The sequence below is a fragment of the Amaranthus tricolor genome, chromosome 10 (genome assembly GCF_026212465.1).
Source record: "Amaranthus tricolor cultivar Red isolate AtriRed21 chromosome 10, ASM2621246v1, whole genome shotgun sequence".
Lineage (NCBI taxonomy): Eukaryota > Viridiplantae > Streptophyta > Magnoliopsida > Caryophyllales > Amaranthaceae > Amaranthus > Amaranthus tricolor.
In genome coordinates this window covers 20,196,924-20,222,928 of record NC_080056.1, presented here as the reverse complement: position 1 = coordinate 20,222,928, position 26,005 = coordinate 20,196,924, and the positions used below count along the sequence as shown (strand labels likewise).

General features: G+C 35.7%; 1 protein-coding gene across 2 annotated transcripts; it reads right to left on the bottom strand.

The window, feature by feature from the left end:
- Window positions 1–11,097: 11,097 nt before the first annotated feature.
- On the bottom strand, window positions 11,098–21,250 carry LOC130825391 (ATP-dependent Clp protease ATP-binding subunit CLPT1, chloroplastic). Of its 2 annotated transcripts, none has more exons than XM_057690592.1 (6): window positions 20,902–21,250; window positions 20,785–20,820; window positions 17,848–17,957; window positions 12,078–12,257; window positions 11,589–11,716; window positions 11,098–11,497 (listed from the first exon to the last, which is right to left on the bottom strand). In XM_057690592.1, the coding sequence occupies exons 1-6, from the start codon at window positions 21,123–21,125 to the stop codon at window positions 11,465–11,467; spliced, it is 711 nt and encodes a 236-aa protein (XP_057546575.1). In that variant the 5' UTR covers window positions 21,126–21,250; the 3' UTR covers window positions 11,098–11,464. The 2 variants fall into 2 exon arrangements, with proteins under 2 accessions (XP_057546575.1, XP_057546576.1); XM_057690593.1 differs by having other exon boundaries at window positions 11,633–11,716; window positions 20,902–21,242.
- Window positions 21,251–26,005: the final 4,755 nt, after the last annotated feature.

Below are 26,005 nucleotides of genomic sequence, written 5' to 3'. Positions count from 1 at the left end.
ACATATGATCTGAAGCTCCTGAGTCTATTATCCACTCACGGCTATCAATATGTGCATTATAACAAGTAATCATACCTTCAAAACCAGCAACTCCGCTTTCTATTTCATCATCAGTCTCTGATCCTGAGACCATAGTCTTTGCATCCCCTAAAAGGTTTTTTAGGATTCTCTCCAATTGTTGATGAGATATCCAGTATTATCATTGTTTCCATGAACATTTGTTGTTGTTTGAGTATTTGGTTGCCTCTTATTTCGAGTCCAGTTAGAACCAGGTGATGAAGGGTTTCTCGTGCCACTATATGATGAGCTTGATTTTCTAGTTCGTCCTCTATTACTTGCATTATGTTTTGGATCCATTTGGGGTACCCAATTATAGTCCAGCACCTCTCACTCACATGTCCCTTTACTCCACAGGTTATGCACACATCTTTTTCATTCATTCCTTTGCTATACATAGCAGAAGAATCAAGAGTGAAAGGAGACGTTGTCAAGATATTTCTTTGTGATTCCTCTGGTTGTAGAGCACAACAAGCTGCTTCAACTGTGGGAAGTGTCGGCATCATAAGGAGCTGGCTCCTTATGGAACCATATAATTCTTCAACTCTATTCAAAAACTGAAACAATCTCCTTTCTTCTTTTTGGTGCTCCAAGGCTTCAAGAAACTTAGGGATATCTTCTCCTATTGTCGTGACGATGGGGAGTTGATCAAGAGATTCAAGTTCTTCCCACATTCCTTTCATTCTTGTGTAATATTCATTTATCCCAAATGTTCCTTGCTTTTGCCTATACAAGTCTCTATTGAGCTTGTATTTCAAGGAGCCATTACTCACAGTGTATCTTCTCTCAAAGTACATCCATATTTCCCTTGTTGTGCGCATGTAGATGATTTTTTGCTTTATTGTATCATCTACTGATCCTATTATGCACCCTATCATAGTGTCATTACACATATCCCATAGTTCTCCCTTTACTCTACCTAATTCATCTTTTTCTACAGTCTCATTTATGAAACCTAGATTTCTTTTTGATGATAAAGCTATTTTCATTGATCGTTTCCATCTCCTGTAATTTGCAATACCAGTTAGCTTTTCAACACTAACTGAGTTAGGGCCATCTGACCCGTGTAGGTAGAGTGGATTTTGTGAGTTCATTTTTTTCATTTATCAGATGAAGTAGATGAGGATGGGTTTAGGGTTTGATGGGGTAAAGATGGATAAGAAAAGGAAAAAGGAGATGATATCAGGATATAATGTAGAGTATCAGTGGCTCTGATACCATGATGAGCAACGTAAGGAAAGTGAAGGCAAAAGCTTTTTGCACTGTTTGCTTCATTCCCTAAAGGAGGAGCAAGCTACATAAATAGTGAAAGGGCATACCCATACCACTCAGAGGATGACACATGTCTCACTTTGATTGCAAATGAAAGGACAGCAAAAAAGAATATTTACAAATATGGGAAAACTATGTAACCATGAGTAATCAGGTAAGTGCAAAAAGGTAGGACCACCAAGCAAAAAATACTGCTGATGGTGTATTCCTTCAATACTCTGACCTAGTGATACTTAACAAGCATACACTAAATTCCATTTTGACTGGGCCATTTTGAGATTGACCAATTCAATAAGCCGGAGCAAGTAGTAATATGACTAAATAAATGTGGGACATTATTCCTTGGGAATCACTAGCAACAATAATTAAATATAAGGAGGAAAGAAACAAATAATAATAATAATAATAATAATAATAATAACAAAAATAATAAAAATATAAAATAACCTACAGTAAATTTGTAAACCAAATAATACATAATAATACTGGTAAAAGATTAAAAAAAAAAAGAAAGAAAGAATATTGAAAGGATGAAAGTCAATAGTTGAAAAGCTTGTCAAGAACCTGATAAAGGCTATTGCAATGCATGTACATTGACGTCCATCTTCCCTTTCTCCTATAAATAGTCAAAAACCTTGCAAGCCAATATTCATCACATACTACTCTTACCTTCCTTTTCTTTTCTCAGTAGAATATCTTATATAGTAAGAATCAGTACACACTCGACATGGAGTCCTCGTTGATCCGGATGTCTTATTACATTCTCTTTTACTGTCCAATCACGTTCCTTTATACAATGTGAGTAGTTATGTCTAACTCTTTCCAAAAAAAATTCTAAGTGTGATATGTTTAAGCTCTCGATTTCACTTTGATGGTGTTATAAAGTTTGCCTATTATACTTGTTATAGTCATGAAAATAGTTTTCAAACGTGTGGTCACAAGATATAGTAAGATTGGATTAATAGTCTAATTTTAAGGTGTAATTCCAACTTATATAAAAAAAACTTAAGAACTTTGTTTTAATAGTGTTGCATAAGGACATTTTTATTAGTTAATTTTTACAATAAATAATGTAAGGTTTAGCCAAAAGTTAGTATTTCAATGCTTACGTTTGGGATTTTATAGAGAATGACTTTGTAATTTTCTTAGCCTTATTATAAAATGTCATGTATGACTTTTAATTTGTTTTTCTTAAATATTATAAACCTAATAGTTGATTAGTCATTTGCATACGTATGTATATGATTGTTACTAAGAGAGTATTTCTAACTTATGTGTAGAATTTTAACTAAATCTTTTGCTCCAGATTGTGCAAGGTTGGTCAACCCTTGGTGCACCTAAATGTGATATGTGTTTATATTGCCAAAAGCAAATTACCTCCCTAAGGTGTCTAGTGGATTGGTCTTTCGGGAGAAGTCCATGAAAGGGGATTTTTTATTTTTTGTGACATTAGATAAATGTACATTGTGAAAGAAATTTACAAAGTGTGTGTGACAGTTCAAGGATTTTATACTATATGAGTACATTCTGATTTATACTAAATATATCAATACTTTACGATTTTATGGGCTTCAAATAACAAAAAAAAAATATTATTTTAAAGTCAAGCGTTTTCAAGTATATATTGTTTGACACGTTATAGTAACTATTCACTGAGTTATGGCTCATGTTTTGTGTTTTTGTTTTCCACAGGTAGTGACAAGTTATTTGACGTGTTTAATGCATGAGGGTCGGGCAACGTAGATCGTACGTGATATTATATTTTAATAAATTAGAGTTAGAATATTTATTTTCCTTAATCTATATTAGTTTTAAATGTTGTTTTTGACGCCTTACACTTTCTGAGTGTTGCGGATACCCTGTTTTTACTTTCCAATGCTATGAGATATTATTTACGTCTTATTGTATTTATTATTTTATTATTATAAAAATTAGGGGTGTTACAAGGATGGCTCTTAGAGACTATGAATTTACTATAGAAAGTTAAATGAACAAACCATTGAAAACAAGTTTTCCATCCCCTTTCTTGATAATTTAATTGATGAATTGTTTAGAGCCATGGTTTTTAGCAAGATAGACCTCAAATCTAGATATCACCAGCTAAGGATGAATGATGAGGATGTATAAAAAGTGCTTTTTAATCTCATAATGGGCACTTTGAGTTTTTAGTAATGCCCTTTGGGCTTACTAATGCTCCAGCTTCTTTTCAATAATTGATGAGCCAAGTCTTTAAACCCCTCTTAAGGAAATGTGTGTTAATATTCTTTGATAAGATTCTTATATACAACAAATCTAACCAGACCATTAGGTGCATTTAAGGCAAGTTTTTGAATTAATGACCCTTTACCAAATACATGCTAAACCTAGTAAGTGTATATTTAAAGTAGAGAAAATGAGTATTTAGGGAATTTTATTTCTGGCCAGGGGTGAAAACAGACCCTAGGAAGATGGAGTCAGTTGTTAATTGGCCAACTCCTCAATCCATTAAAGACTTAAGGGGCTTCCTAGGTTGTGCTGGGTATTATAGAAAATTCACTAGGGGTTATGCTCTAATCAGTGGGCCACTCAATGACTTGTTGAAAAAGGGTGCTTTTGATTGGATGAATCAGCAAAACATGCTTTTCTTGCTTTAAAACAAGCTTTGATTTCAGCTCCTGTTTTGGCTAGTCCTAACTTTTCAAAAGTGTTTGTAGTTGAGACTAATGCTTCCCAAAAGGGGATTTTGTGCTTGTGAAGGACTCTCATCACATAGCCTACATAAGCAAATCTTTAGGTCCACAATGGAAGATGCTATATGTGTATGAGAAAGAGTTGTTGGCACTGGTGTTTGCTGTTAAAAAATAGGAGCAGCATCTTATAAGGACTCATTTCATCATCAAGACAGACCAGAAGAGCTTAAAGGGGTTGCTCAAACAGAAAAGTTCAACTCCTTTTCAGCAATTTTGGCTCTCCAAACTTATGGGATCGACTATGAAGTACAGTATAAGAATGGGTTTGAAAATGGGGTTGTTGATGCTCTTTTTAGAGTTCAGGGTCAGAAATATTGTTGTTGGCCATTTCACTTGTTACCACTGATTTGAAAGTCAAGATTAAGGACAATTACCATTTGGATGCTCATTTATTGGATATGTTACAAAAACTCAACAATGGTGTGCCAACCTCACATTATTTATTAAAAGATGGCTTGTTGAGAAAGAAGGGCAAGTTGGTTATAGGGCCTTTGCTGACCTTGAGGAAGTTAATCATTGACTGACAAAATTCAAATCCTGTGGCAAGACATGTGGGACGAGATGCTACAACTATGAGGTGAAACGACTATTCTATTGGAAAGGAATCACTAAAGATTTCAAGCAATTTGTCATGGAATTTCTCATATGTCATGAAACTATTGCCTCTCTTGAGCTATTACAGCCTTTGGCTATCCCAGTGGAAGTTTGAGAAGATGTTTTTATGGATTTCATTTCTGGGCTACCTAAATTCATGCACAAGGATACGATTTTAGTGGTGGTTGATAGGTTGAGTAAGTATGCCCACTTTATACCCTTAGTTCATCCATACACTAATGTACAAGTAGCTCAAGCATACTTAGATCATGTGTTCAAGCTGCATGGTTGGCCAAGACGCATTGTTAGTGACAGTGATGCAATATTCATGAGCCACTTTTGGAAGGCTTGTTTCTATATACAGGGCATTCAATTCTATTTTTTATCAGCATACCATCCACAAAGTGATGGCCAAACTAAGGTGGTTAATAGGTGTCTTAAGATGTATCTTAGGTTTATGTGTGGACATGAGACTCAAGAGATGTGCAAATGGTTATCTTTGTCTGAATGGTGGTACAATACCCACTATCGTACCACCATTCAAATGACACCTTATAATGTGGAGTATAACCAGCAGCCCCCTCACCATCTACCACACCTATCAGACGGCTCCTCTAATGATGTAGTAGATAGGAGTTTACAAAGAAGGGAGCAGATGATCTAGGTGGTTAAGCTCCATTTAGCAAGGGCACAAGATAGGATGAAAGCTCAGGCTAATAAGCATAGGTTAGATAGAACTTCTACTCAAGGGGAATGGGTATGGCTCAAACTTCAGCCTTATAGGCAGACATCCATACAACAAAGAAATACAGATTCCGTCACATACGTTCTATGGTCCCTTTTAGATTATTGTCTGGTGAGAAAGGTAGCTTATAAATAGAGACTACCAACAGTAAGGGTGTTCATAACCGGGTACACGGCATTTTGGGTACCCAAAACATCAGGTATGAAATTAAGTGGCCCGTGTTCCTACCCGATTTATCCGGGTACCCGGATAAATCGGGTCGGGACACCGAGAACCCGATTTATTTATGAAGCTTTATAAGAATAAAAAAAATACTTAATCACTTATATAATGCAACATTACATACTTGATAATGTTATGTTATATACATATCTCATTAGTTAGTAGGCAGTATTACATATTTGATAATGCTGCTTTAAAGTTATGCAGTATGCATATCTCTTTAGTTACTAGGCAGTAACTACATTAATGCTGCTGTAAAGTAGTTTTTATAATTCTAATAAAGGAGTGATTTTCTCTTGGTCAATGTACCATCAGTAAAACGTAACAAGTAACACTATCCCCTTTATTTTAGTTTGGTTCAAAGTAGTTAGTTTTATTATCTCTTTGAGTTTGCACCTTAAAACTCAATAGACAGGCAGCCGTACTGAGTCAAAAAAATATTTTTTTAAAAAAATTATCTAGTATAACAGGTTGGCGGATACCTGCAAATAATTATTTTATGGCCCATGATTCGACCCCGATTAAGACAAGACAGGTACCCGACTCGTAACATATATTTTTTTTTTGAAAGGGACCCGCCATTCAATTCTTGAGTGCACCATTCAAGTCTATGCATTCACGGGTGCATAGAGAAAGAATCTCTTTGAGTGGAGTTATGTGTATGTTAATGGGAAAAAGTAAGTTGGTTACTTAATACGTGTGATTTAATGTGGTGATTAAGTATATGGTTTAATGCTTGAGTTACTTGGGTATATTGATTGAGGTTCTTAATCAAAGACTTTATGAGGTGTGGTAAATCTCAATGGTCGTGGTCTGTATGAGAAGCTCGAACAAGGCACAGGCAAGTAAAGACAATGCCTTGAACGAACACTAAGTGAGTAGCATCCAGTAGCTTTATGGTGGTCAGTGCTTGAACGAGACCTAGGATCCTCGAACAAGGGTGTAGCAGACAGCAGCACAGTGAGTCCAGCAGGGGAAATGCTCGAACGAGCATCAAGGTAGCTCGAACGAGCAACAGTTTCAGTCATGGGCTTTGGATTTTGTTTCGTTTCTTTATGTTCTAACAGCTGTTATCATGCAATTTATTCCTAGTCTTAAATTTGTGTAACTCATGTATATATTATTCCCTATAAATAGTGAGCATCTTCGCTCAGCCAAAACACATAAAAAACACAACCCGTAAGCCAAACACATAGTCTTTGTTTATCTCTTACTCAATTGTAATACTTTATTTGTAAGAGTATTTTACTCCCTTGAAATAATATAAACAAGCAACTACACACCACGGAGGACGTAGCCATCATTGGGTGAACCTCCTTAAATCATTGTGTAATTTTGCAATTTTATTTTCGTCAAACATTTGTTAGTTCATTGAAATCGTAATTGTTCATCAAAGTACTTCGCATCGTCGTATCGATCTTAGCAATTATTTCAATCGGGTCGGATTTTTTTAAACACCCCTAACCAGCAGGGGCAAGAATTCACAATGTATTTCATGTGCAGCTTAAGCCTTTTCATGGTCAATTGCCCCAAGCTTTACAAATTCCACCTTGGCTTCAAGGCACTGATCCATTTTCAGACCCCATCAAAGCTCCAAAGGCTGTCCTAGATAGAAGAATTGTAAGGGTTAATAATCATACTCAAACCCAATATCTCATCAATTGGTTGAATATTCCCGCAGAACACTCTTCTTAGGTGGCAGCATTACTTTGGCCCAAATATTTCCTCATTTTCAGCTTGAAACTTGGTTTCTTCAAAGGGAAAGTAATGTTGTAGTCATAAGGGTGAAATATATCTTTTTCTATGTATAAATAAGTTGTTAAGTGAGTTAAAAGTTTGTTGGCTATTGTTGTTAGTTAGTTAGTTATTTTGGATGGAAATTCAATTAGCTATTGTTATATATACTTATTTGTAGCCACAGTTGGCATTCATTCATAAATTAATAATAACCTCCTCTCTTCTCTTCTTTTCAGTCTCTCAACTCTTTTCCTCTCTCTATTGTTCTTGTCTAATGCCATATCTGATAATCTTGAAAACCCAAGATATTACCCCCTAAGTAGTTGGGCCATTGTGCAGCAACTATCAGATATATACTGTAAGAGTGTGTTATGACAAGAAAAGGATACAGAAAACCACATGGTTAAATTAATACTTTATAAGGATCCTTAAGTAGGTAATTAGGTAGTGGTCTATGTTTTTTGAAGTAAGCAATGACCCAAGAGAGTAATGAAAGATTAATTAAAAGGCACAAAGTGACATAATAAAGATAATCTTTAGCCTTATGAGTATTAAGTTGTAAGCGGTTTTTTGTTGTATGATAGAGATTGAAAAGAGACAACTACACATAGTTTTGATTATAATTTGCGAAAAAATTTAATCAGCTAAATTTCTGTACGATTGGGGATATTTTGATAAATTTTGATGGGTTGTTATTTAAGGAGTTTTAATGGAGGTGGTGGTGGTATTGGGGTGGGAGAATGGTGATGATTAGGGAGGGTTAGAGAGAGGTTGGGGAAGAAGGTTTAATTGGGGGTAATTGGGTAAATTAGGTTAGATTAATAAATTTAATTGAAAGTCAAAGGTCATTTACCTTGATCAATGGTCAATTAGTAGGTTATCCGGTGAAGTGGCTGTATCGATGTCATATTTGGTAATTTGAAGGTTGTTGTTTGTAAAAAAAAATTCAAGGTTGTTAATTGTAAAACGCCTAAACTTTAAGGCTATAATTGGCAATTGATCCTTTAATTAATTATGATAATTGTAGTAAATGGTGAGTAATCATGGTAAAGGCATGGGTTTTTTAAGGGGTTTACTGAGTGGGAACAGCTCTAGACCCACTTTTCTAAAGGGGGACCCATATGAGAGGGGGGTTACAAGTTCTGCCCGCCGTGCTAGGTAAGAGCAGGCAGCAAGACTTAGTCAGGCACAACATTTTAGTACCTTGCACTAGGTGCATACTAATTTCGATGACTATATGAGCGCAGAAAGTTATACTGGTGGGTCGAGTGATGATGAGAGAGTAACCACCATGGTTTGTAAGGCAGCCTGTAGATTGGACGGTAGTCTGGGGCTATATGGGGAAGTTTGCACATGCTGGCCCCGTGTACTGCTGCAGCTTATGATGCTGCAGAAGACATCTAAGTGGAGGATGCAATTCCACGGGGGAGGAGACGCTCACAATCTGCAGATACAAATTGGCTAATTACGTAACTCCAACCAGGGCGCCCAACAGATGTTCGTTTGATACCCAGCTATAGAGGGCACATACCTAGAATTATTTTTAGTGGTTCAAAGCGTACGCCTCTGAATCTGGAGTGTCCTACTAGGAAGAAGTCCCTCGACACCATCATCAGACAGCATGATATGTCTTAGGAGCTGTATGGAGTGCTACCGACTCCCTTGGGCCACTTGTATATTATGCATCAACACATTGACAATGCTTTGATATCGGCCTTTGTGGAAAGGTGGCAGCCAGATACCAAAACTTTCCACATGCCTTGGGGTGAGATGACGATTATGTTGTACGACGTGCAAACTCATTCTTGGGATGGGGATTGGAAGCTAGCATTGGCTAGTCTTTTTGGAGAGCTTGCGAGTGAGTTGCGCAGGAAGCGGTTGTTCACTAACAGGAGCATCAACGTTAGTGAAATTATAACGATGACAAAGCATGTATAAAGTAACTCTAAAACGACCCTCTTTTTGTTCATACCGTGTAAACTGAAAACCAATTCCAAAAGCGATCTCATCTCCTAAGCAAGTAATTTATCTATATTATAGAGTCGAATTCCCTATATGTAACAAATCTAACATAATAATCTATATTGTAACTTAAAATTTTAAAGTCCTGCACATGTAAATTAATAAATAGTTAAATATTAACGTTATAAATTCAAAAAAATGCAACAATATTTATAAATATTAAGTAAATAAATCAAATCATTATATAACGATAATAAAACAAAATTAAGATTAATACAAATATAATATTGCAAAAAATATTAAATATAAAAAATAATTATATAACGATAATAATGCAAAATTAATATAAAATAAATAAATTAAAGATAATATCGCAAGAAATATAATTTAATTAAATAATATTAAAAACATGTAAATTAATAACGGGATAGTAAGTAAACTAAAAATAAAAAGTATAAAAATTTGAAGGGAGCGCGATCGGGCCCCGGATGGGTCGCGTGAAACGCGCAACCGAACCGCGGTCAAGTCATGCATTTCATGCAACATAAAGTTGTCTAGTCGTGTGTTTCACGCAACCAATCCGCGGCCCGATCGCACGCGAGTACGGAACTGCCCCCTTTCAATTTTTTTTGATTACGATTAATATCGATACTTATCGAATCATGTTGATGATCATTTTCATTTACCATTGTATATCGATTTTTGATTTTAGTTTAGTGAGTGTTTTAGAGAGATTTTAGAGAGTGAAAGTTTGAAAAATATCAGGAATAAAGTTGAAAGTTTAATATATAATGGTTGACAAGCACAATGAAAAGAATGACCTATAGTAATACCCTTTTTTTTTTTGTTAAAAGTACAATTCAAAATTGAAAAGATATGAGGAAACACTCTCATTTCTTTCCCTTCTTTTCTCGTTCCTCCTTAAAAAACAATAGTTGCTTTGTATTTATTTCGCTCCCCTTCCTTTCACGAAAATTTGAAAAAGTTGAGCGAAAAAATAAAAAAAATTAATCAAATAAGTGATTTTTTAAACTTTTCCCAAAAGTAAGCGTCCAAACCCCAAAGCTGTGCTTTGGAGCTGTTCGCAGTTAGTAACTGCGAACAGGTCAAAAAAGACAAAATAGTTGTTCACAGTTACTAACTGTGAACATAAATTTTTTTTTTTTTTTTTTTTTTTTCCTGCAGTTAATAACTGCTGCGAACAACTATTTTGTCTTTTTGCTGTTCGCAGTCTAACTGCGAACAACTATTTTGTGTTTTTTGAACTGTTCGCAGTTACCAACTGCGAACAGCTAGTTTGTCTTTTATAGCTGTTCGCAGTTAGTAACTGCGAACAGCTCCAAAGCACAGCTTTAGGATTTGGACGCTTACTTTTGGAAAAAGTTTAAAAAATCGTTTATTTGATTAATTTTTTTTATTTTTTCGCTCAACAATTTCAAAAATTCTCCTTTCACTTTCCTTTTCCCTATCTTGAAAAATCTTTCATGGCCCATATTATATGAAATGTATTGTGGTTCAGATATCCAGATTCGGTGATCTCTTCTATTCTTACAAATTCTTCACCGTTGCCATAGATTGACCGAGCAAATATTTCATTCAGAACTAACGTGAATGTTTCTTATTCGTGGCAACGTCCAAAAGGCAGTACTACAATCTATCCCTAGAGACAATATTAAAAGCCTGATCGAGGGCAGAAATATTTAATGTGAAGTAAGAGCTACGACAATGAACAGGTATCAGCTCCATTCCTGTACTCATCAAAATTTAAATAGAAGTAGATGCAACTTCATAGGGATAGAGGGATCACATTCCATGCATTACTATTCAAGTTTGTTGGCATACTGTTTTAAGAAAAGATTTTTATCAGGATGAACAAAATCATTCAATTACAATAATTCCACCGTCAAATGCACAATAAACCTTTAATACCAAATGATGAACAGTCTCTTCCCGGGGATTCTTCTGCATCCGGCCAACTAATTGCTAAATGAATTGCAACTTCAGTTTGCTCCCAAAATTTTGATCATATTTGTTGGAAAGATGTATAAGTGGCATATATTGTCCCGGACAAGAGTTCACTTCCAAAGCTTTGTCAATAGACTTTGCATGGCCACAATTATGCATAATCCCAATTTTTTACAGAGACCTACTTATGAGTCAAAACAATGTCTTTGTCCATCTGTTCAAAACAAATTTTCAAAAAATACACAAAATAATACGTTAAGTTGATTGATGACAAGTGAATTTTCAAAGAATTGTGACAGACATACAGATTTTTCAAGCTCCTTTGCTTTCTCGTCGTTGAAACCCAAACCTGCCATTATTTGATGACCTGCAGACTCTTTCTGCTCCCAGATTCCGAGAAGCAAATAATTGACAGTGACTTCTCCATCTTCACCTACATTGCGAATGACATGATTATAATTGCTAACATAATTGCGTATGATATACGCACAATCAAATGACCACAGAGGATGTTCAATCCACAAAGTAAACGCTTTTAGATAGAATGTGCAATATCAAGCAGCAAATCGATAAACTAGCATTTGTAGATGCGATGACACAAAAGAAACCTGAGTAATCAAAGACAATTGGAATTCTGTTTTGATCGCATTAGTAGTAATCAATATAAACACAGCTTGCCAATGATGGATTTCAAAATACTTATAAATTTGCTGATTGCCATTGGGAAAAGAAAGAAAAAACAGCTAGAAATTAAAATATAGACCAAAAAAGTATAACACACATAAAGCATCTACCTGATTTCAGTTTCTGATCAATAGCCCAATCAAGGGCCTTCTGGGCTGGCTCAGTCAATGGCGGATGCTCAGGACTGAAAAAGTACATGTCAGACTTTCCAAGCAAATTGACTGTTTCCTCTCGCACCTTGAAAAGGGTTATTCCATTGGCTCTCAATACCTTTGCAGCCTGACTTGTTCCTACAAAGGGAAAGCAAAGACGAATAATAGGGTTGCTATATACTAAAACACAGATCACACTTGAAGAGATAAAAAAAAAAAACAAAACAAGAGAGGGGCAGTGGATCCCAGTATTAGGGATCACGTGTCCTATGGTACCTTGCCACCATACTAGAAAGTAAAAGATTTAACAGGACAGATCCATGCATAAAGAATCTGTGATGAATCCAGAGCCAGCAAAGCAAATGATAGTCTACCATAGGCGCAAGGCTAATTGATGAGCTGTTACGGGCATAACTGAAAATTGTTATAGGGAAAGCAAATCTTCTAGAAATGGAATCTTTTTGTAACCAACTTTTAGCAGCAAGCTTTTAGTCTTTGTTTAGCTATATATATCATGATGTAATAATTGGTCTGGGGGCATCAACCAATTAATACAAATCATTCCTTTTCCCTCTTCTTACTTGTCCTTCCTGTACTCTTCCCTGCTCTCTCTCTCTTTCTTTTCTCTTCTCTTTTCTATCCTTATCTTTCTCATCTATATTCTGTACTTCTGCTGCTGAAATTATCAGGTTCACCACAACGTGGTATCAGAGCCTAAATTCTTTCTGCTATAATGGGCAATCCAACTAACCAACAACGTATCGAACATCTTGAGATGGAATTCAAAGAGCTCAGCCAAAAGGTCTCGACTCAAATTCACGCTGAGATAGGGCAGTTAGAAGAAAATTTGACCCTAAATCAGTCACTGCTTGAGACTAAGTATACCAACCTGGATAAAACCACGGCAACCATGGGAAAGCCAGCTGAAGATGCAGGATTCCATCCAGCAACTGATGAATGGAAACGTCAGGGTGCAAACACAACCCAGTATCTTGGGAAACCCCCCTCAACCATTTACTCCTCTAAGGGGAACACCATTACTTAATCCAGGAGGGAACGTTTGGCCCAACCAGGTTATCAATGAAGAGCCAGAACGTTATAGAAATCGAGAAGAATCCTGGTCACGAGAAAATACTCAATACATGGGGAGAGTGAGGCGAATGGAACTGCCCATGTTTGCTGGACCAAATACGGATGGATGGATCTTTAGAGCTGAAAGTTACTTCTCTTACTACAATCTGAAGGAGGAGGAAAAAATGAAATTGGCAGTTCGGCAGTACTAAGCTTGGAGGGTGATGCCTTGTTCTGCTTTCAATGGGCTGACCAAGAGGAACCCATCAGTAGCTGGCGTGAACTCAAATATCTGTTGCTCAATCGATTTCATTCTCATGGACAAGGAAGTTTGGTGTAGCAATGGGTAGCTGTGAGACAGGATGGAGGAGTAGCTGAGTATTGTAAAGAGTTCGTTGAGAAACTAGCCCCACTGGGAAAAAATTCCTAGTGAAATTCCAGTAGGAGTTTTCATCAACGGTCTTAAAGAAGAAATCAAATGTGAGCTTAGGTTGATAGACCCGCACAATCTTAATATGGCCATGGAGTGGGCCGTAAAATTTGAACATAAAGATTGGGCCAAATTTTGTGGAGGGCAGAACCAATTTGGGCCCAGTTAAACCAAATAGAGAAAAAATAAAAAAAAATTAACAAAATAAACTAAATTTTAAACTTATTCCAAAAGTAAGCGTGAAATTCTCAAACCTGAGGTTTGGGGCTGTTCGCAGTTACTAATTGCGAACAGGTCAAAACAGACAAAATAGTTGTTCATACTTACTAACTACGAACAGCTATTTGACCTGTTTTGAGTTGTTCGCAGTTAGTAACTGCGAACAGCATGCTGCACAAAAACAGGTCAAAATAGTTGTTCGCAGTTAGTAAGTGCGAACAACTATTTTGTCTGTTTTGACCTATTCACAGTTAGTAACTACGAACAGCCCCAAACCTCAGGTTTGGGAATTTCACACTTACTTTTGGAATAGCCCATGTTTGACTAGCCAAGCAGACAAACGACCCGGAGAAGATAGAACCTTTTCTATTGGCAACGCAATCCCTTTGACTTTCGAGGATAATACGTTGATTCCGACCAGTAACAATTTTCACATTGAACCCACAAATGTTTAGCTTGTTTGGCTTTATTGAGGCCTATGTAGTCTGTCCACGCATGTGAAAAGACAATGAAAACCCATTGCTTTGACTTTGAGCTGCCACTGCTTTTCATCGCATCGGGGGATGTAATAGCAAAGTCCTGCCACCGTGGTGTCAAACGAGAACGAGCAAGGGCTAGGTAAAGGTCAGTTGCTCAACCGCCCCTTAGCCCGGTGCTCGGGACTCGAACCCAATTCTTTCCGCGACCAATTCCTAGTGAATTCCTTGTCTATTAATCCCGTCCTAGATTTACATGGTCACGAGGAAGATGTCATGTAGGAGATGAGGCAAATTCTATTCAAATTCTGATGGTATTTTTTCTTATATATTTCAAATTTTCCCAGAAATTACCCACAAACATACCATCCACCAAAACCTTCTTTTCCAACCTTACCTAAACCACAAAATACTAACCCGAAAACCTCCCATGAAAACCACCACAAAAATTTACCCCTTTCTGATCGGGAGATGAGAGAAAAGAGCTAGGGGTCTTTGCTTTAAATGTGAAGAGAAATGGTCCTTTAACCACGTTTGCAAGAACAAAGATCTTAGGGTGATATTGACAGAAGAAATGGAGGATGATATTGCTGAATTAACGCCCTCAGAGGCTCCCGTACCTCAAGAGAATGATGATCCTTTGGTCGGAATTACGTTACAATCTCTAATTGGATTTACTTATCCGAAAACAATGAAATTTGAAGGAGAAATTTCTGGAAAACGGGTGCTTGTGTTACTCGACTCTGAGGCAACAAATAACTACATCTCCACTTCCTTTGCTGTCGAATTGGGCCTCGAAATTTCCAATTGTGGGTAACATTAGGTGCGGGAACCGAAGTTTTTGGGGATGGCATTTGCAAACGACTTACTCTTACGATTCAGGGAATCGATATTTGTGATGATTTTTATGCTTTGGAGTTGGGCAAATTAGGAGTAATTCTAGGGGTTCAATGGCTTGAGAAACTTGGGAATGTGGTGGTTAATTGGAAAACACAGGTTATGCGTTTTCAATGGGAAGGAAGAGAAGTCACTTTAAAAGGAGACCCCTCATTAAAATGCTCCAGAATTTCTTTGAAAAAGTTGAGGAAAACATTAAAAGCTGGTATAAGTGGCGTGCTCATAGAGTGTAATGGCTTAAGTGTCTCAGACATAGAAAGTGACATGTCAATCCCATCCTTTTTATCTGATATATTGCAAACCTACCCTCAAGTTTTACAACCCCTATTTAAATTACCCCCCTCACGCCCTCAAGACCATTTTATCTGATACAAGCATCCGTCCTTATTGTTATCCCCATGCTCAAAAATTGGAGATCGACAAAATGGTACAAGATATGTTAAAAGCTGGTATCATACAACCATCCACCAGCCCATTTGCTAGCCCGGTTATTTTGGTGAAAAAGAAGGATGGCTCATGGCGCTTTTGCGTTGATTGTCGATCTCAAAACAAGGCTACGGTGCCGAACAAATTTTCCGTTCCGGTGATCGATGAGCTCCTAGATGAGTTAGAACGTTCCGCGGTCTATACTAAGCTGGATTTAAAATCCGGATATCATCAAATTCGGATGAAGGCCGAGGATGTATCTAAAACAGCATTTCGCACTCACGACAGCCACTACGAATTTCTGGTAATGCCCTTCGGTCTTACGAATGCTCCAGCTAAGTTTCAATCATTGATGAATGAGGTTTTCCGGCCATATTTGAGAAAATTTGTTTTGGTCTTTTTCGAAGATATTCTGATTTATAGTCATGATGAGGAGGAACATAGACAACATGTTGAGATTGTGTTGAAGAGACTGGCTCAGCATTCCCTGGTGATTAATGGGCATAAGTGTAGCTTTGGTGTATCACAAGTCGCCTACTTAGGGCATGTTATTTCAGCTGCTGGTGTTGCTGTCGATCCTGATAAAATTACAGCAATCTCCAATTGGCCCACACCTACCAACATCCGTGAGCTTCGTGGGTTCCTTGGGTTGACGGGCTATTATCGTCGCTTTGTGTATAACTATGCTCAGAAAGCCAGACGACTCACCGATCAACTAAAGAAAGATGCCTTTTGTTGGGATGATGCCTCTACCACAGCCTTCAATGATTTAAAGGTCACCATGACTCAAGTTCCCATTTTGGCTATGCCGGATTTTTCTAAACATTCGTGGTTGAAACAAATGCATCTGGGCTGGGTATAGGAGCAGTATTGATGCAAGACTGCCATCCCATTGCCTTTTTTAGTCGTTCGCTAGGGCTTCGAGCTCAACAAAAACCGATTTATGAACGGGAGCTAATGGCGATTGTTCTTTCTGTATTGAGATGGAAGCATTACCTGTTGGGGCATCACTTTATTGTGAAAACAGATCAGCACAACTTGAAATATATGCTGGAGCAACGAGAGATTGGGTCGGATTATCAATAGGACAGATCCATGCATAAAGATTCACAAGCTGATAGACAAGGCGAGTTTCATCAAGGCTCGTGTATAACTAGGTACACTGAGGATGTCATTTAAATGAGGAACAAGAGACTTGTAAAACTTTCACAATATTTGAATATTATCATAAAGTAACAGGCTTATCAAAAGACATCCTATGGCGTTTCCCAAGATTTATGAGAAATATCATTGATCATATGTATAAAACAAAAACATCTCATTTGCTTGCCTTGCACAAATGGAACTAGGCAAAGGACATGAACCTAATAGCTTAAGAACCTATGTGGATTGTCCTCCAATTCGAATGAAACTTCCAGCAGGACCGAAAAAGTTAAGAACATGAAACCTCCAACCATATCTCCATAAAGAAAACATTCCTACAACATAATGAGCACTCAGCTAAACTCTCAGCCCATCAAATGCTTCACCAAAGTTTCCACTTCATCATTCAGTCTGAGACGCATGATTCACCTTAAGTTGATATCAGTGACTAAACCAATGAGAACGATTTCATTATCCCCTCCTCATTAGCTTCTATGCTATAAGCTTCCATTCTAAGATTTAATCATGTACGATGTTATTTCCCTTCTTTTAGGCTTTTGTCCATTTAGGCACCCAGCCTTATATGACCCTAAATGGAAAGAGAGAGGGGGCCTTTGTGCATAAGAAATGGTGATAGGCAAAACAAAAATTATTAAATGCTTACTGAATCTTTTGATCGGAGATGATTAAACATGTAAGAGTTAATTTGAATTCATGGAGGTAGTTTCAGTCCAACCCACAATGTAATCCTAGAGTCCAAAAAGGCTTATATAATATTTCCCTATTTCCATCTTTTACGATGTTGACACTTCCAAGATGTACCAAAAACACCCCCTTTATCTGCATCGTATCATCATGGTGTAGTGCCCCAAATGTAGGCATAATTAGGAAATTTTGACCACACTTTAAAGGTTAAGCCAATAACCTAGCATCACAACAGAAAAGTATTTTCTTTCAATTTCTATCATGACCGAAGAGGAGAAAAAAGCAACTTAAAAGTATTGGCACTACAAAAGTACAAACACCCATATAAATAAGATTTTTCGACCATGACTGAGATACACACCTTCAACCAAGATTCCCATCAGAAGGGCCTCGGTCCCTGTGTTTGGATATTTAAGTTTTCTAGCTTCCAGTTCAGCCATAGCAAATGACCTTATAGCCCTTGCAGACCATCTGTTTCAAGCTTGGAAACAAAAATATAATTAGGCAAACAAGCATGCTGAAAATATAGAAAAAAAGATGAGCTTTGACATCAAGCAAAAAAAAAAAAAAAAAAAAAAAAAAAAAAACCCTCTTTTAGAATGTCATATTAAGGAGGGAAAAAATTCACCTATTCCAATTTTTTTATAATTTCCATTTCCCAATTCTCATATATTGTCTTGAACTCCCAATTTCCTCCAACCCAATTCCCATTTTCTAATCCCCTACTTTTATATTTATGTAATTTGAATATTTTGAGAGTTTTATGTATTTTGAGTATTTTGAACAATGTATTGTATTATTTTAATTGTTATTAACACTTAACTTTATTAATTGTATTGTAGTTTTTATTTTTATATAAGAAATACCCGTTTACCCATGGGTCCTGCTAAGAGAGCGGGCGAGTAGCAACAAAACAATATGCCCGCAAATGGGATTTTGAATATTTGAGCCCATAGGTAGATTTTAAGGACATTATTCGCTCTACAACCCGCCCAAACCAGCCTATGAACAGCTCTAATTTTTACCACTTAGAGAAAATTGGTACAAAATATCAACATCTCTACAGTTAAACAAATGATGACACCTTGACCTTGGTCTTCAAATTTGTTATATACACATTTGTCCGGGTCATTCAAAACAACCCTTTAGACAACACAATATCATCAAACTTTTGATGTCATTGCTTAGATGCTTGCTTAAAATCCATAATGTGACTTATTCAATTTACACAATTATACCTTGCCATTTTATCACAATCCTTCGGATTGTTTCATATAGAGAGTTCTTCCTATAATTCGCTATAAATGAAAGGTGTCTTAACATTTTAATGGAATACAAGACCTGTACAAAATGCACCTATAACTACCAACAACCTAATGAGTGTTGCCCTTGCAACAAGTGCTTATGTATCAAAATAGTCAATAACTTACTTTTTAATTAGCCTTGTGCCATCAAACAAGTCTTGAACTTATAAATACTCCCATCAATATTGATTTTCTTCTTTAAATCCTTTTACAACCTAATAACCAAGTATTGTTGCCTATTATGGAATCCATCTCATCCTTTAAGGTCTTCTTTGAATAGGCACAATCTTGTGACTCCAAAGCTTTTGTAAGTTTATCGGTCATCCTCCACATTATAAATATATGGAACCTTGTCATAAAGAAAGTTTTTATTACCTTCCACCAAATATACCATGAAATCTAGTCAGAAAGATTTTTCTTTCCTTTGTCTCTTACTTCTAAGATAGAGAGTAGTGAGTATTATCTCGCCTCTCACAAAGGAACAATCAAAAAAATCCATAAAGCTGATGAAAATTGATTTTCATCAAACGTTGCATCCCTAACTCTATAATACTATAAACCGAAAGTTTTAAGTGTAATCATTTGATTCAATACATAGAACCTATATTTTATACCTCAGGAAGCATGGCCTATAGAGATGCATTCAAAGCCCTTTTCACCGAGCTTCTTTCTTGACACACTTAATATTGCTCTACAACCCAACACCTTCAAATAGCTTAAGCTAACCATAGCCTAGTAATTAGTTTTGGAGGAATAAGATTTAGAAAGAAAGTAGTATAAATAGGAAAAAGGTAAGAAAATTCATTCATCAGTTTGTAATAAATTTGGCATGAGTTGCTTGACTCGTATTAGAAAGCCACAAGCCTCTCAAAAGCTTATACTATCATTGTAATCTTTCAACATGTCATCATACGATTTACATTAACATTCAATTACAAATTTATTCCTCTAGATTCTTGATTTCATATTCAAGTTCATGTATTCACACATTTCTCTATCATTGTTGCTCTATATTTTTCATATGATTTGATTTAGTCTATATGGATATGTCGATCCATAATTGATCCATTCTACGCCTAGAGTCTATAATGTAATATTCATTTTAGAACAAGGAAATTTGTGCCATGTATTTATCCTCTAGTTATTCCACAAATCCTTGGTCGTCTCCACATATTGGTATACATCAAGCAATTTATCCACAATGTCGTTGAGAATGTAATCATGTTGAAGCATAGTTGCCAGGATAGCAGGACAAAGGCACAATAGATCGTTCTGGATCGCAGTTCAGGAGGAGTAAGAGGAGGACGAGGAGGAGGAGGAGGAGGAAGGGGGATCACTAGACAAAGGCACAATAGATCATCTGGCTTGCAGGTCAGGAGGAGGAGGAGGAGGAGGAGGGGGATCGCAGGTCAAAGGCACAATAGATCGTCGAAGGAGGAGGGGATTAAACCTTAACTTTGTTTTCATGGTAGAAGAAAGAGAAAATGAAAGAGAGAAGAAGAAGAAGACGGCATTTCGTATTCTTACTTTTCTCATTTGTTTTGAAAATGTAAAAAAAGCTAAAATTTACTAGTCTTATTTTTTGGAGTATGTGCTTTAGAATAAGCAAGTACTACTTTGATCAAATATTACTAAAATTTAATTGTACCCATCATTTCGAAGTCACCTTAAGTACATTCTAGAACACAATGTTGGCAAGTATGGTCATCCGTTCCCACTTGTATCTAACCCTATGTTGGTCGATAGTCTCATCCATGGAATCATATGAGAGTTTGAGTATAGACTGTAATCTAGCTCTTATTTCAAATCATTTTAAATGTTATCACGCTAAGCAGTACAAATGGAATCATGTCCTAAAACCAAGCAATACATCTAAGTTCACCTTACTAATTTAATTATGTACATCAAAAATTCAAATAAAAACCATAACTTCATCTTTTAAATTTTCAACACAAAATTTAACCAATTAAACAAAAAAATTAAAGGAAACTTACTTTGGCATTTTCTCCGCTGAAACTCCTTCCTTTTTACTGCAAACACCAAAATACAAACATCAAAAATCCAATACAAAATGCACCAACTGAAAAAAAGATTGAACTACAAAAACTCGCCTAATTGGTAAGCTAAAAGAAACTGTCATAATCGTCGATTGTCGTTTCAAGGCGAAACGATTAGGGTTATGCTGCCCAATTGCGAGCTGGTTGCCGGTAAAGGACCTGAGTAAACAGCAAGAATTAGCAGATCGAAGAAACGATGAACCGCCATTAAATTTCCGAAGCTCCGACGATGAAGTGATAGAGAAGAGAGATACTGAGGTGAGAGAATGAGCCGGCATTTTTGTTTTTCTCCAATTCTTTGAAGGGTGTAAAATTGAGGTTGTTGTGTTGAGTACGAAGATAGTAGTTGTTGCTTTTCTCGGTGTGTGTGTTTGGCAAGAGAGAATTAATGCGCGGATTGAAATTTTGGTTAAAATTTAGAAAAATTGTTAATAATCCCCGCCCAGTATATTTATCTTTTGTAGTGGTTGTTTTTTTTTTATTGGCTTTTAGGTTATATCACGTGTAATTACATTTCTTTATCTTCCTCGAGTTGGGAGATTCTTTCGGTGGCACTCTCCTTTATTGGTTTGATTGGTTTGAGTTGCCGCCGTTTTTCCCTCCCAGACCCTGGCTTTAGTTTTCTATGAGCGAGATATATTGGGTAGGATGATAATGACTTTTAATTATTCATGAATAATTCGAATTTTTCAGCGAATTTACTCACGACACCCCCTTCGTAAAATTGACCGGCTACAGCAAATTAAAGAACCGTTTATCACCTGTTCTCTTCCTTCTTATTGCTACCATCTTCTTCCTCCTTCTTACCCCATTTTTCCATTGTTAAGCCAAAGTTTAGGAGAGAGAAAACTCAAGTCATCCTTTTACTTTTTTTTTTTGTAAAAATATTGATGAACAGCAGCAAACAAAACCGATGAAGATCAGCAATATCACAGCAATAAATTTTCGAAAAAATTGTAAAATATTGATGAACAAGAACAGAATGTGGAACACTCTAGTGAAAGACAACACCATTTAAGCAGCAAAAATTCGCACATTAAGTATATCAAATTATGAAGAACAACTCCATATAAGCAGCAAAAATTGATGATTCAAATTTAAGCAGCAGCAAAACTTCAAAAAATTTAAGAGGAAGAACAATATAAATTCGAACATTATGTGAAGAACAACATAAATCAGCAGCATAATTCGCACATTTAGTATAATTCACACAGAAATTTTGTTTAGAGATTTGATAGTTCAATTGGAAATTAACGGCCCGTTTGGTAAATGGTATTAGAGGGCGGTAATGGTAATAAAATTAAGTAATGAAAATTTTGGTTGTTTGGATGGCTTCAATGGTAATGGATGGTAATAAAATAAGGTAATAAATTACCAAAAAGGGTCATTTTCATTACCATCAAATAACATGGTATTAGGCGGTAATGGTAATGAAGTATTACTGTGGTAATAAAATAAGGTAATGTTGTTTCGAGCTGAAGAAAAAATATAATGAAGAAAAAAAAGGTAATGTATGTAATTATCCATAAAAAATTTTATTATTAAAAAAAGAATTATTAGATAGAATAATTTAGATACAATAATACTTTTAGATACAAATATACAATAATGAAACTAAGAGTCATTACCATTTTTTATTACTAACAACCAAATGCAATCAATGGAATATTATCTTCCATTACCATTCTTTAGTCATGCACACCAAACAAAAGAATCTTCATTATCAATTCTCATATCCATTCCTTCATTACTATTGTCATTACAACATTTCATTCCCATTACTTCATTACGATCAACCAAACGGGCCGTAAAGGTTTGTAATTAAAGATTGTTAGAGTTGGGGTACATCGTCTTTGAAACTAATGAGGAGGACATTTTCATTCCAATTTGTATATACCATTTCGCTTGCTCTACCGATTTTACTACATAGAATAAATAAAGTGTACCTTTATAAACATAAAGTATATCTTTATAAATTAATAGTAGACCTTTATTCATCGAAATGAGACTTTTATAAACCGATCAAGTCAATGCAGATTCACAAGCATCTAAGAAATCAACATACAATCACAAGCATCTACTAAAATTAAAATGGAGTGCGACAAAGAACTCAAGGATGCATTCACTATAAATAAGAATATCGTTATTAATCAACTTGAATTAGCGCACACTCATTAATGTGGTTTCGTTGAATTCCATAGTTCTCAGGCAACTCCATAACCATGTTTCTCAAGTTTAACTGTAGTATACTATAAGAAAACAGAATTTTCGAGAACGGCAGCAGGAATTGAGCAGCAGCGAGCAAGCGAATAGGACAGTAGCATATATTCTTAGTTCCTTCTTTCTCCTTTTCCCTTTTTTTTCACTCTTAAAAACCCTAACTTTCTTTTTTTAATTTTTCTTACGTTAAATTTAATTTCTTTCAACAACATTTTATATTTTTGGTTTAGTTTGGTTAGAAGTTGTTATTTCTATCTTTTGTTGATATTTATTTAAAAGTTCAAGCCATTTTCATGAAGCATTGGCGATGGTTTATGGGTGTTTGTTATTTGTTCTTGAATCCTTTCTAAATTTCATGGGTAATTTGTAATCTCATTTATTTTTAATTTCTATGTTTATTATTAATTTTAGTTAGTTTATAATATTTCTCAATTGCTCTTGATTATTTATTCTTGTCTTATTCATTTTTATATTTTTGATGTTTGAATGCTTAGAATATATGTTAATGGTTTTGATGATTGTGATTATGAGTAGTTAATAGTTGGTTAGAGGTTGGGGTTAGCTCAACCCTTGTTGATGGCTTGATAATGATGGAATATTGGTTGATATTGGTTTGAATGGAGACTTTGTTGAAGGGTAGCTCTATCCATTGCTTGACGGTTGCCATGGTTGCTTTTGGGAGGCCAACGAGGGTTGGATCCTAGAGTAACCTAAACCCTTGCTCAATGAATGAAGTCGGGTGTAAGGGATCAACAAGAATTGAATTTTGCAATCGCCCCTTCAACTAAGAGTTTTCCCCTCCGCTTGCGATAGTAGGGGTGGATTGACGGATGGTGGACTTTTGTTACCCGATTCTCTTGTCTTTACTCATGAGAGCGAGGAGGATGAGATTCTCGGAGGTGATCCCAAGCCCGATCCAGGATCGGATTACTCTTTAAATTGTGTTCCACTTCTCTCTAATCAAACCAAAGCAATCAAAACCTCTACCATAGGATAGCCGTCACAAGTGAGTTAACCCCATCCCATTGCTTCTTTGTTTGTTATTTTCGTAGTTGTAGTAGTATTCTGACCCGTATCCGATCTTCCAATACATGATCCCCCAATACCTAAAGAGGCCCTAAATCTCGCAACTCGTCTCCCTGTAGATCAACTCCCTACTTGCTGCTACAATTGTGTAGAGTTAAATTAGGGTGCTTATAAATTTTTTTTGATTAGAGGCTTTAGCGACGACATTAAAAGAAGTCCTCTGTCAATAAGAAATGCACAAGTCATAATTTGTTGTTTCTGCAATTAAAAGAACAAAAAAAACTACATTGTAGGAATAAGATTGAAGTGTAATATGAACTGAAAATCAGTAGATCTAACACATTATAAATAAATCAAATGCTCAATGTTCGATCTCATTCTATCGGATTCCGACTAGATGCTTAGACTCATACAACAACAAAATATAGTAACAGAAGAATTAATCCATGAAACAACGCTAAAGTTTATCCACAAAACACAAACAAACTTAGAATTACACAATAATATAATTCTTCTATCGTCATATATCCATCAGATAGTCAAATTACTAACATTCCAGGTTATAAACTTTACCGAACCCATAAAAAAAATCACAAAAAATTAATCCATAAAAGCACCTCACGTTTAAAAATACTCAAGTTTATCCACAAAACACAAAGAAATTTAGAATTACACAATACTATAATTCTTCTATCACCATATATCCTTCAACTAGTCAAATTATCAACATTTCATGTTATAAACTTTACACAACCCATATAACACATCACAAAAAAATTAATCCATGAAAGCACAGATATATCTTTAAAACTCAAATAAGTGAGATTCACATAACAATATGCTTTAAACTTTAAAATTTCATACTTATACACAAAAACAATCATTTAATCCATAATCTTTACAGAATTCATATAACAACTCACAAAAAATTAATCCATATAAGCACCTCACATGAAACAACACTCAAGTTTATTAATAAAACACAAACAAACTTAGAATTACACAATACTATGATTCTACTATCATCATATATCCATCTACTAGTCAAATTACCAACATTCCAAGTTATACACAATGAATCACAAAACAATTAATCCATAAAAGCACCTCATATGATACAACACTTAAGTTTATCCACAAAACACAAACAAACTTCGAATTACACAATACTATAACTCTTCTATCATCATATATATCCATCAACTAGTCAAATTACCAACATTCCAATCAAGTTATAAACTTTACACAACCTATATAACAACTCACAAAAACTTAATCCACAAAAGCACAAATATATCTTCAAAACTCAAATAAGTGAGATTCACATAACTAGCTTAAAAAAACCAAGCCCGAAAATACCATGAATCTTGAAAAACTAAAAGGTTGAAGAAATCAAAAAGAGGAATTATACCTTAGATTGTTTACAAAGTCCTCATATTGTATGTTTCTAAGAAAAGCTTCACATACGTTCATATACCAATCTCCAAACACCAATTTGTCAAAACCTAAGTGAGATTCACAAAGCTAGCATCAACGAATGAGGACAACAATTTTGATATATACCATTTCCATTACCATAAAAAAGCTAAGTGAGATTCTCATAACTAGCATAAGAAAAAATAAGCCCAAAAATACCATGAGGCTTTAAAAACTAAAAGGTTAATAAATTAAGCAGAGAAATTATACCTTAGAAAAAGAAGCCCCAAAAAATGATATTCTTGCGTGGGTTTCAAAGAAGAAAAACACAATTTTCGTGATTGAAGAAGTTAAAGGTTAAAGAAGAAGGTTGAAGAAGATGAAGAGCAACAAATTTCGTGGGTTTTGAAAAGATAGTAGCATTTTCGTGGGTTTTTAAGTGTACTGTTGATGTTCTCGTTTTTAGAGCACATTTATCTCCTTATTGTAGTGTCGA